Raw genomic sequence first — 13,886 nt, 5'->3', positions numbered from 1 at the left:
ACATGTACTTATTCTGTTAAGATTTAAGCTGTAACAAACTATATGACGTAGCTATTCTGTTAAGATTTAAGCTGTAACAAACTAGTTATTATTTTATAACTAAAAATCAGAACAGGGCTCGCTGCTGTACTAAAAAATGGATGTTTTTTTTTTTTATCATACTGCTTTTGAGTTTTAACTGAAGTATTATCCACAAATTACAAATAATATCAATAGGTACCTGATCTTTTTTTAAAAAAAAGTCTAAAACAAACCATGTGGTGTCCAGTGAGCTTTATCACATAAAGTTGTCCACATAAAGAAAGGAGAGGAGGGGAGAGGGGCGATTAGCTCTGATGTAATAAACCTGTACTGTATCATTTTACCCCAGAGGGTTATATTTTAAAGCAAACATTTATTGTACTAACCATATCATCCCATCCATTAAAGCAATCAAATATATTATACTAACCTGTATTGTATCATCCCAGCCACCAGATATAAATATATTGTACTAACCTGTACCGTATCATCCCAGCCACCAGATATAAATATATTAGGATGATTAGGGTTATATTTTAAAGCAAATACACGAAATCTATGTCCATCCATTTTATCTCGGGAATCACTGAAAAGAACAAGAAAGGTTGGCAGGCAATGAAGCACAGTTGTCTGAGCATTCCATGTATTAATGACCTACAAATCACTGATGATTGGATGTTGAAGATTTATTGAAAACAGGACAAAAAAATGTGTCCGATTTATTACAGGTTAAAGGTAACACAAGGATGTCTATAGAAACTAATAAAACAGAAAGGGTTTAACAACACTTTAAGTCTGTTATTTTCCTTGTGAGTAATGTAGGATGGAGGGCCTGACAAGGACAGCTGTCTAGTTGTTTGGATGGAACGAAAAACCCGAGGTCCTGTGTACACATTGGCGTGCACATAGAAGATCCCTTGGCAGTTGGAATTTGATATAAGAGTAAACTGTGGTGTGGGTGTCAAGGCAAAATTTCCGTCATTAGCCCAGTCGGAGCAGAACGGTAAGACATTAAACCCAATTTCATTTTAAAAATCTTATACAGTAATTTAATGTGAATAGGTTGTTATGTTACATATACATGTATGTGTCACATGTTTCTGACCACAACATTTTTACAGTATGTGCACTACCCATTTGTACTTGGATCCTCTTTTTGTCACACACAAATGACTACTAGTCCAGGGCTTTTTGCCACTGGTCTATTTTTTTATATATTTTGTTTATAAGCAATATATTTTTTCCCTTGTAGTATTGTGTTTATATGAGTATATCGTCTGTAGAGGATAATGAATGTTTTGAAAATGTTCAATTTATCTTATTATTACAATACTGGTACTGAATTGAACCATTGTTGAACAGATATTTTTTTTAGAAATCCAAATTTAACAATATTGTAATATGCAAGAGATTTGAAATTCCCCAAATGACAATCAGCGGTTTTAACTGTATTGTGTTTTAAGTTTAAATTCAGTGAAATTCTAATGTTATGGCATGTAAATTGACTGATTAGTACTTCCACCAGCCAGTCAATTTCACTGCCACTCAATTTCACTGTCAGGCAGTGAATAATGATAAATAGGACTGAAATGAGAACCCTAGACTAGACTCGCTTTCCATTTCCAATGAAGTGCATGTGTCATGTACCACACTAAACTCTGAAAATCTTTTAAGAAAATTACCTGGGTTCTAATGTTTTAATACGTTGTTTTGTTTCCACATCATAGATGTGCATCCCTGGATCAGCTCCTGCCGAAACTAAATGTGAGCCATCTGGATTGAGTGCTAGAGCGAGTGTCTGCCGTTTTTCATTAACTGTGCTTAGACATTTTCCAGAAGTATAATGCCAATATTTGATGTTGCCAGATGCGTCTGAAACAATAAAACAATGTGTCCACAAAACAAAGGGTAATGTTAAAGTAATGGCACATCATTGGCATTTTTCTCTAAAATATCAAATTTCTTATGGCTTAATCCACGCTAATAATATGTACTCAGACTGATTATCTAACATTTATTTAAGAAAACAAAATCAAAATACCAATGCTAAATAATGTCCCTACCTACTTGCATTCAATCAAATACAAAATAGGCCTATGGCTTATTACATAGATCGATGACATTTATATTCCACATATCTTTGTAGGTGAATAGAACTGAACCATTTATAGACTGATATTTGTATTTATTTTAGGTAAAGATTCATCTTTCACAATATTGCAAGTGATTCCTATAGCACTTAAATGGTACAGTAGGACTTTAAACCCCATTTCATTTAATTTATAGCACTTAAATGATGCATGGAGACTTTAAAGACCCTAATTCATACTAAAACATGTCAGAATTTTTAGTGACGCACTGTAAAAAGTAATAATCTGTTTGACAATTCTGAATGAATTCCAGGTAATAACATGTATGACATTGACAATCGAGGCATTACAATAACAATTGAACTATCTATGAAAACCTGTTATTATATGTGGACAGTGGTTACACTCTGATATACATGTATCATAACCCTCTCCCCAGCTGAGACTGTGCTGCATGATTTTATCATCCTGTTAATTTCTCCACTACACAGGGGCGGATCCAGAGGGGGGGGGGGGGGGGGTCGACAGCTACATAGTTTTTTTTGTAAATCAGTACTTTTTATGAGAAAAGTTTCTCGACCGTGTGCTTTATCCTTTATCGTCAGATGTGGGACACCATGGGCACTCAAAGCACTATAGACATTAAATATAGACATTATGTGATATCACAATTAATGCTTTGCATCCATGAAATTGAATGACAAAGTCATTGTATTAATTCATAATAAAAATTGACATCAAACGAGGTGTTGAATTTCTCTGTTTAAAAAGCTCAATGTGTATGTATATACGACAAAATGACCATGCAGGAGGGGGACCTGGCAAACCCCCTCCTGCAAAAATTCCTGGATCCGCCCCTGCTACAGTATTCTAATAATTTGGGGGCTATGTTTAATGTATGTGTGGAGCCACAGAGACCCAGTTAGTATTACTACAGTGTAATACTAACTGGGTCTCTGTGGCTCCACACATACATTTACACTAGCACACTAACTAGGAAGTTCCAATGTCCAAACAAGTCCCTTGGGACTTTTGAACCTGTTTAACCTTTGTCAGTGATGATGGACAAAAGGCCTTGCAAGGGAAAAGCATTAAGTTGTTTAGAAAACAGCAGGTCCTGTACATACCATGGGTAGCATGTAAAGATCCACGGACAGTTCGGAATCAAAATAAGAGAGGGAGAGAAATGGGGTTTAACGTCCACTCGACATAACTAGGTCATTTCGGGACTAACATGGTTCAATTTTATTTCAATAATTTGCTTGCATGTAGGGATCTTTAGCAGTGGGAGGAAATCCATGAGGTTGGACAGGTGACCCTACTCCTTGTCACATTCAAGCATGGGATTGAAACCATGCCACTTGACTCAATGACAGATCTTGTGATTTCACACACGTTTTAAACCACCCAAATCAAACTAAAAGTAGACTGTTGTGCCACGGTGAAGGCAAAATTTCCTTAACATAACACACTGCATTTACATTCACACTCTTTCTGATTCCGATTCAAATACCCTGTCTCTGTTACTATACTTACAGGATGCTATAAGTATATGACCATATTCAGGTTTATCTCCCAATACAGCTGTTCGGAAGCGAATTTGTGTAACTGGTAGACGACTGGATACAGTATCTTCATCTGATAGACTATACAATAAATGGTAACTATTACTGTCATATATCTGAAAAATTACAATAACAAATATGTACATTATATACTTACTAATCAGCTAAAACATACATGAACTGGGGTTAACATCCTACTTTTCTGCACCGACTGGGCTAATGAAGATGGGCATATACCATGCAGTTTGCTATTAGGGAAATTTTGCCCGGATAGTGGCACTACGGCCTATTCTTATATTGAATTCTAACTGTTATGGGATCTTTTACAGGCAAACTAATTTGTACACAGGACCTCATTTTTTTGTCCCATCTGAACAACCAGATGCTGTTCCATACTACACTACTGACAGTCCAGTTAGTGAGGAAAAGTAGGACGTTAAACCCAATTTCATTTCATTTTAGGCCAACATAAGGTGGGATTAAAATACGATAGCCTTGAGATACATTCACAAAACTGGGTGATTTGATGATATATTTGGACTAAAAACATATTCAAACTAATCAATTTATCATAATTTTGCTTCAAATCCTTCTCAAAACATTGCAATTGTCAGGGAATACCCGGCTATAAAAACTTGATCAAACGAGGTCATGTTTGTGTCACGTGACACAACGGGTACGATGTCGGAGGAGAATTCATTGCATACAAAAGACGATGTTGCCTTTATCGCTGACTATTTATTACATATATCGAAGCCTAATTAAATTCTCGGTTTATCCACTGTTTATTAATATGTACATCAAGTGCTCAATCTCCGCATGCAACCTTTGATGTTACGCGTGCAGACACTCCTAATCGTCGGGGTGTCGATTAGGGAAACCCGTACATTTTTGTCCTGTATGTGCTCCATGAGTGTTTTTCAGGGAATCCAGTATTTTTCTAGTAAGATTGGATATTTGTCCTTTCCATATATACCAAAATTGCCATACTTTTATTGGAAATAACCACCCGATAAATACTTTTCTGGGAATGTAGCTTTAATAGAATAGGATGGTATTGATATTGTTTTGAATTGTATATTCTTTCTTATCATATATAGTAATGAGTAATTGAAATTTTAGTTGAGTAAAGTATACTTTTATGGCTCTGGATCCAGTTCTTTTACGAAACATTTTTTAATGAATAAAGAGTTCGAACTTTTCTTTAAGTTTGGTACTTGTGTCTACATAAGAAAATTTAATCGCAGTGACCTATATATTAATTCAAGATCAATACCTATTGTATTGGCACTGTTAGTACCGATCAAATTTCAGTCCAATAATAAGAGGAGATTTAGGCAATACTAGAAATCGCTGTGATTTTGATATTGATTAGTACTGATCAAGTTTCAGTCCAGACGAGATTTAGGCAATACTACAGACTTTAATTAGCAAAGAATAAATAATTCCTTCCGTAAACACACCATGATCAATATTTAATTCATGGTGATCAACTGAGTTATTCGATCTCGTTACGAACCATTCAGGTATCGTTTTTCTCACGTCGTTCCCATAAATACATGATAAATTACCTTATATGATTACTAGAATTTATTTACTGAGCTATGAATATTTATCGATTTTACCATTTGCTGTCACATAGATCGGTGTCTAATAATTCAATATTGCTGTCCTCCCCCATATAAACAGTCTTAAAGGTTATAGGTCAATGGATTAATGTGTCAGATTTATCTAACTTTAATATCAATATCAATACCAGTATCTATTCTAACTCATTAAATACAAATATGTCCTGATTGATATCCAATCATTGATCACTGATACTGATAGGTAACGTCAATATAAATCTTAAACAAAGTACATGTACAGGTAAGTTAAGCTTAGTCAAAGTGCAGGTAATTATACAAATGTAGTGCACATACAATTATATGTATGGCCTTCTGAGACGAATGCACGGCTGTTATCTTAGTTATTATTAGTAATAGTATTAAAAGAGTAACCCTATAAGCTTATATATTTTAGTGAATAGAACTCAGTTCAGGCTGATTTAATTTTTCGAAAAATTATAGCCTGCAGATTTTCCGTTCCCATTTGGGGCTGACCATGGAATAAGTCGTGAAAAACTAGATAATGCCCAAATAAAGCAAGTTGTGAAAAATTAGATATAGTCTGAAAAAACAAATAATGATCAGTGGCTTTAACAGTTAGACTTAAAAACATACATGTAAACAAACGTATGGTGGATAAAACGAGATGTCTAAAAAAAAAAAACAAATGATGAACTTTTATACTTGACTTGTGTATATTAAAGTATGGTGGATACAATGTGTATATTGGGTCAATTCAAGTCACTAGGGTTGTGTTGTGGTGGTGTATAACTGGTGTTCTCTTTAGTGCCTTAACCTGAGCCCCTTGATTTAGCACTAGTGTTTACACCAGTGTCTAAACTAGTTTAATACCAGTGTTAACACTGGTGGAAAATAAGAAAGGAACTATAACACTAGTGTTATCTTTAAATGTTGCACTGTGTTTTTGTCTTCCGTTATTTGGATGAGCTGGCCAACTATTAAAAACAGCGGTTGCCAGGCAAGATACGCCCGCCCACCTTTAGCACGAGATGGATAGAGAACAAGCTAAAAACAAAAGTCACTTTTCGTTCAATCAGGGGTCATAATCCAGAGAGTTATGGTCAGAAATGCGCAAATATCGACAGGGACTGAGAACATAAACATATATTTTAAATTTCATCAAAATTGGATAAAAATTGTGACCGCTAGAGTGTCCACAACCTTCGTATTACATACTTTTACACAATTTGCGTACAAAGAGCGGCCATTTTGTCAGGCAGTTTTGATCCGATTTTCACGAAATTGGAAATCAACCGTCATGAGAGTGTAACGGTGATCAATTTATAAGGTTTTTTTTAAAATTGGATAAAAATTGTGACCTATAGAGAGTCCACAAGCTAAAAAAAGTGGTTTTTCATACAAACAGGGGCCATAATCCAGTTACCGTCTGATATGCGAAAATATCATAAAGAACCACGATCTTTAGATTATAAACATACATTTCAAATTTCATCAAATCGGATAAAAATTGTGACTTCTAGAGTGTCCACAGCCTTGTGTACAAGGAGCGGCCATTTTGTCTGTCAGTTTCGGTCAGATTTTTACAAAATTCGAACTCAACCTTCATTGATTTGTAACGGGGATACATTTAAAGGTTTTTTAAAATTGAATACAAATTGTGACTTCGAGGGGGGTCCACAAGCTAAACGTGCGATTTTACGAACAATCAGTGGCCATAATCTAGAAAGTTATATTCGGATATGCGTGAATTATCAACAGAACAAAGATCTTTGTTCTGCTTCGACTGGGCTAATGAAGACGGGCATACGCCATACAGTGTGCTATGAGAGAAATTTTGCCCGGAAAGCGGTACTACGGCCTACTCTTATATCGAATTCCAACTGTGAAGGGATCCTTTACATGCACACCAATGTGTACACAGGACCTCGTTTTTTTGTCTCATCCGAACAACCAGACAGCTGTCCTTGTCAGGCCCTCCGTCCTGCATCACTGACATGGGGGCATCACGCCGGAAAATCTGGATGAACTTTCTCGGTCAATGCAGGAATCAAACACCCAACCTCCAGGCTAGCGAACCAGCATCTTACCCAATTAGCCACTGTGACCCCGTGTAATAAATAGAGAATCTCCTTCTCCTACTTCGCTTTGCCAAGTTTTTTTTTTTACTTTATCGACGAGTGTTGATATTTTTTGATGTCAAAAAAGATGAGTAGGAGATTTTATTTATCACCTAATCCTTTGTTACGTGCACAAAAAAATAAATATAATTCTTTGGTATAGATTTTAATTAACCAGATTACATCCCGGCATAGTAGGCCTAATATATCATTTTTTGACAGCAATTTACCCGTTGCAAAGTCCTATATATAGACCTGGTGTTTGCTTTAAGGTTATGGGGATTATTGTTATTGTTTATATTAGTAACCGAGAACTTTTCTCCAATAATATTACTGGATCCAAAAAATAGTTCCTTTTTTAATAAAAGTAGTTCCTTTTTAACTGACCAATCAAATTCATGTAAAGCGATATCGCCTAAGGAGATATTGCTCAGTAGATTATGGACCTTATAATACATGTATTATAAGGTCCATGGCGATATTATACACCTTGCAGGAGGTGCCCTAGATCTTGAGACATTAGGCTTCAGTTGCCCAAGCCTATACAATGTAGATAAATCTAGTAATGTGTATTTCAGTATATAATGTATTTTATTGGACACAACATATTCATCTAAAGTAAAACTACATGTATAGAGGGTAATAAAAAAAAACATCGAACTGTGACAAAAATATTTGTTTATTTACACATGTAGCTACCTATAGGAAGATTTGTTTATTCTATTAGTCTTCACTTGATGTCAAAATTATTTGGCCAATTGAGGTAATAAAAACTGTCAGACAATGTCCTGAAAACCTTGTCCAACTTATATTTTTGTATTTAGTATAGAATTTGTAAGATTTTATGAGTGCTAGTCATCATTAGTATGTAATAAAGGTATTCATAAAGCCATGTGGCTTTAGGTATTAAACCAGTTTATAGATTAATACTATATACAGATGATCCCAAGAGATAGTCATCTATTGTATTCATACAATACAGGGCCGTAAAAGCCAATAAGTCAGCTTTATCACTAACAATGACCTGTACAAATAGATCTATTATATATATCTAACCTTTATGTTGCTATAGGTGTGAATCTTATAGTAGTTTTTGTGTATAGTAAAATACTAATATATTTACCTTAATTGTTCCGTCACATAATCCAACAGCTAGGTGAGTCCCTGATGGATTGAAGTGACAACACATAATATCTACTGGACATTCCCTGAAATAAAAAAAATATACGAAATTGTTTGTCATCATTTACTGAAAGAAGTCAAAATTAATAAAATCTAATAAAAAATTTGACTATAATTCCATTCAAGTTTTAATTTTGGTTGCCTACATGTACCCATAGGCACCAAATGCTGGGAAAATTTGGGCACACAGTTGTATAAAAAAATATTGTGTTCTTGAATGTGTCCAATTTAACAGTGAATTTATTATTATTATGTAACATACTAAGAACCTAACTACATTTTTTGGGCACCAACCACCACCGCCCCCCCCCCCCCAAGTCAAAAATTTCCCTGTACGCCTATGCATGTACCTACACTAAATGTATATGGAGATGTAACTACTTCTTTATCATTTCTCTGTTCTTTCTGATGTCTACCATGTCTGGATAAAATCATTCTTGCTCCAGCCAATCATTTGTTCATTTGCTAGATAAAAGGTCATGTCAGGTCAATTGAAAACCGGAGGCAATGAAATGCGCCTCCAAGCTTTTTATAATTGACCCCATTTTTAAAAAACAACAAACACTGACTAAGAGCTTGGCGATATTTGCAATTTTCATTATTGCGATAACGATATAAAAATCCACAAAATATTGTCATTATTGCATTTTTATAGTGCTTCAAGCAACGAGACTCGAAATAAGATGGTGCACCTATCAAAATAAATTCTCTGAGAAGCAAGTAAATTTGAATCATACTATCAGAAGATAGTATTATTAGGGAAAGGAAGATAGGTTCAAACAATATATTGAATTATTATTATTATGTCATTTCAAAGGTAAAAACTATTGTCAATATTGCGATATATTGATGAAATTATTGTTCAAACATAGTTAAAACACAAGGTTTTTGCATTAGTGTTGTGTGTGGATTTGTCAAGTATGAATTCTTATGACCAATCTGATTAACAATATGTTTCAATAAAATACAATGATCTTTCAGAGAATATTATTGAAGAAATGGCCATAATCTAGGGTCAAATGAAATTATATGAATATTGAGGTATTTTAAACGGTCAAAAAATTATTGTCAATAAAGTCTACATACTGTGATATATTGATTTATTGAAATAATTGTCTAGCACTACACTTGATGATAGGGACAATTAATCCAAAATAACCAGTCAGGGACTATCAATAGAGTTTAATCATTTAACATGGGTTTATTTCCTTCCAGAAGAATGGAAATGAAATGAAAAGAGGTTTAACATCCTACTTTTCTGCACAGGTCACAATTCTATGGAATACCTATTGTTTATTACTGAGCGATATTTCGACTAGGCTTCTACTAAGTTCTAGTATGGAGTTGAGGCAATCATTCATTGCTTGATAAAGACTAGAGAAGCCTAGTCGAAACGTCGCTCAGTAATAAGCAGTATTCCATAGAATTGTGAATTGTATTCCACTAATTACTAAATGCCATTTAAACAATTTGGGCTAATGAAGACAGGCAGAAGATGGGAAGAAACTGGGAAAAAAATCCATTTCTTCTAATTCTTGTGGATGAAAGCTATAAGATGATACGTACATGTAATTAATCAAATATTAACAAAAGAAATCCCAGCTGTTTGGAAATATTCTTTACATTAGAGGTTTTTAGTGAAATATTTAACTTAAAGGAGCTAAGTCGCTAATATTTGGGACCTAGAAATGGACACAAATGGGTCGCAACACATACAATAATGTAATATGAATGTATATAAATTGATTTACATTCAATCGTTTCTGTTTTTACTGTAATTTCTAATCAGTTAGGTTCGGTGACATACGCCAGTATTCTCAATCGAATTTCAATCTCTAGCTTCTGGTTATTCCAGTCTACGCCGATAGTATTTATTGGGTATGCTCTCCAGATAAGAATATAGCGTCACCGTTTGACATGACTTGTGGAATATGCCTAGCCTCGTTTTTCGAGTCCCTTATTACAAATAGTGCTGAAACGCATTATGGTACACGATTCGTAAGATCACAACATCAATGTTGATTTAAACCAACAAATAAATCGTGTTTTCAATGTCGAAGATTTTGGATGATATTAAGTTAGAGACTTAGCTACTTTAAATTCTACAGAAAAAAATCCCTTCTTAAATATATGAACACACATAAGACATACATGTTTACTGGTACTTAAAATAACGTAAATCAATTTCTCACAAATCACAACCAAACTTATGTCAACACAGAAATGTCTATTAACACAGAATTTCTTTCAAACAGACATTTTAAGTGTCTGTTCATGATATAGGACTCGTATATCTTCATAGCAAAATACTGTTTTATACGGCCATAATGACGGGAATTTATTAGTTTTCAATGGTATAAGTAAACAAAACGTCAATAACAAGCCGCACCGTAGTAATCTTTTCAAATCAATTAGTTTTAAGCATGATAGATCTTTCATAATACCAGACTTGCAATATATATGTATATCTCTTCATCTGTATTTTGAAAGCGAATATAATATTGCTGTACTCAGATCAAAAACAAACAATGGAAAGGTCAAAAAAGCAGGGTGGGGATCCATTATATCCTTTAGCTTTGTAACTCAATTACAATGTAAATAGACAGCAATTGTACAAAGTGTCGAATAAAACACTCTTCACGTCTTCAGAGTCTTTTTTAATGAAATTTCATCTATATTTGTACTTATTGTAAGTTCATACATTCATACACAACTGACATTTAGTTTGTCTGGTATACATACATGTATAGTGTGCAAATAGTTTGTAAAATTATACTTGGCTGCAATTCATTGGATCAATTCATATTCTTGGCTCATAAATCACAATAGTAATAAAGTTACTGGTATTGTTAAAATAAGGATTTAATAGGTTGTTTTTAATAAATAAAAATTGTCTGATTTGTACTTTAAAATAACATGAGCAAGCTTTCATTCATGAATATTATATTGCATGTGGCGGATCAGACATTGGTATAAGATTAATTAAAGAACAAAGACTTATTACATCTACACTAAAATACCACTCTCTTACTTCGATCAAATTACACTAGTTAGGCTACATGTAACTAAATTAGTTCTTAATGGAACAGTCATCCTTTGAACTCGTAGACCATACATGTCACAGCCAATCTATACTTATTATTAAGAAACAATTTAAACTAGGCGTAGACCATACATGCCACAGACAATCCATTTAAGTTTACATGCTCTCAAATGATATTCATTTACTTCTTATTATGTTAAATGTATTTCATATACTTTGTGTTTACCAGTCATCTTTTTTAAATTATTTATTTTTATTATAAATATTTTTTTTAGACCTAGATATCTATCTAATCTAAATATTTTTTTATTTTAATTAATTTTTTTCTATTCTAAATTCTTTTTCATACAAACTGTAGGCCTACATGTATGTAAAACGGATCGAAAGCATTTCTGTCAAGACAATTCTATATTTATGCTTTGTAATAATACTGAAAATAATTATATTTAGGAGTGCCATAAATTTAACTGTTTTATGAAATCATTTTCAAGCCAAGGAATATGATTACGGTAACTAATCTTTATTTTATAAATCAGTTTATGATGACAGCAAGGGGAAATAAATAAGTATTTGTTAGATCTAAAGTTAGATCAGTACATGTCATGAATTATCATAAAAAAACATGGTCACTTCCTGTCTCCTGTCACATATGGGTGATATAAAGAATCTCAGAAAAAAATTAATAATTATTAAAATTGGTAAAAAAATTGCGAAGTTATAAGTTAAAATATCACGAAAAACATTTCACCTCTGCGAAAAAATAATCTGAAAAATAAAGGGGATAACTGTGACTTATTTTGATGGAATCAGACTGACTTCCCGTTCCAGAAGTTTCAGAAAAACTGGAAGAATCAGAAAATGAAATGAAAATGAGGGGAAAGAACTAAAATAGTGAAAAACAAAGTAAGATAACTTTAAATGAAACTTATATTTTTGGAATCGAGTTGACCTTAGCTGTTCAAGTATTCAACACAAATTTGTAAATTTTGAAATTAAGGAAAAAACTTTTGTCTGCACGAAAAACTTCATTTATGTGGAAATTCGAAATTTTGATAAATACCAAAATTTTGATAATGAATTTCGAAAATCGGAGACGAATTCTCCAAACTTTCGTAAAAATCTTAGGGATTTAACATGTTTCAAGATGGTGGCACTTTCAGTTTGATTGACAAACTTCACATTTTGTGTACCCATCAGTAGTGTCTGGGCTAGTAGGCCTACCAAAAAGAAATTTCAAGGCAATCTGACCTACTTTTTTTTTTTTTTTTTTTTTATAAAACTTTGATCCTTAATTTCTCCAAGTAGAGATAAGTTAGAAAATTTCTAATGACTTTGTTAAATCTGAATCCGTCAGAACTACTTACAACTATACAAGCCAAATTTCATGAAAAAACGTGCTAATAAATATTAAAGAAGTTGTTTGAAATTCGAAAATCAGTAATTGCAGGTGAAAATGAATTTTGTCAAGGTACTCAAAGAAAAAAGAATTAGCAAAATAGGTTAAATAAAGATAAAGCTACGATTTTTGTAATTTGTTCGTACATTTTGATTTTGGCATGGTTTTTAATCCACAGCCACCATCCATAACAAATAAATAAATAATAATAATCGCAAGAGAAACAGTAAGCTTTCATATGAAATTATAAAAGCTTCATAAAGTAAAAATACTTTAAAAGTTGGTGCTTAAAGTGGAATTACTGTAACTTTATTTAATTATTGTTGTTAACATTGTCATGTTAATAAATAAATAAATGTTAATAACTAAGTTACCTTTTTAAATTTTTTATAATTAAATTATCTAATACTAATAGGGTAAGCTTACAGACTTTTCCCCTTGCAAACATTTTAAGAAAATCGACAAGGCGTGACAGGTCAATGTTTGCATGTACGTGTACATATCATGCATGTACTTGAAATACTTACAGTGTTTCCAATAGTTTTAGATTTCCTTCCAAATATGGTCCAGTCTTTTTGGGGGTTCCAAATTCAGTTATCCGACTTACATCACTAGAATTTGTTTGCTGAGAAGCCCCGCTTAATGGTCGGGTAGTGGGAAGCATGGTCAACACGCTTGTCATGCCAAATAGTGATTTATCAACTTGAATTCTTGTATATAAACCCGCGTTTATTGTTAATCGATCAGATAAGATATTCGTCACCTTGCCTGCATGTAAACTAAAAAAGGTCAAGGTTGACGTTGGTAAAGAGGCAGAAGAAAACATTTTTTATTTATTTTATTGGTATAATTTCTGATTTATCAGACGAATAAAATGTTTTAG

The 13,886-nt window shown here is 33.2% G+C and overlaps 1 protein-coding gene across 2 annotated transcripts in view; it reads right to left on the bottom strand.

The window, feature by feature from the left end:
- The window catches only part of LOC126824665 (protein ABHD15), a 69,759-nt gene that overhangs the window by 6,364 nt on the left and 49,509 nt on the right, over positions 1-13,886 (bottom strand). Inside the window, exons 1-5 of one of the 2 annotated variants that reach the window (XM_050553973.2) lie at positions 13,531-13,785; positions 8,506-8,590; positions 3,648-3,792; positions 1,704-1,893; positions 499-607 (exon numbers count right to left, since the gene is read on the bottom strand). In XM_050553973.2, coding sequence (XP_050409930.1) covers positions 499-607; positions 1,704-1,893; positions 3,648-3,792; positions 8,506-8,590; positions 13,531-13,685 — 684 coding nt within the window. In that variant the 5' untranslated portion in view covers positions 13,686-13,785. Of the gene's footprint in view, positions 1-498; positions 608-1,703; positions 1,894-3,647; positions 3,793-8,505; positions 8,591-13,530; positions 13,786-13,886 lie in introns of those variants that run through there. The other variant, XM_050553974.2, reaches the window with a different exon arrangement.

The sequence above is a fragment of the Patella vulgata genome, chromosome 6 (assembly GCF_932274485.2).
Source record: "Patella vulgata chromosome 6, xgPatVulg1.2, whole genome shotgun sequence".
NCBI lineage: Eukaryota > Metazoa > Mollusca > Gastropoda > Patellidae > Patella > Patella vulgata.
The sequence above is the reverse complement of the archived record's forward strand: the minus strand, read 5'-3'. Positions and strand labels throughout refer to the sequence as shown.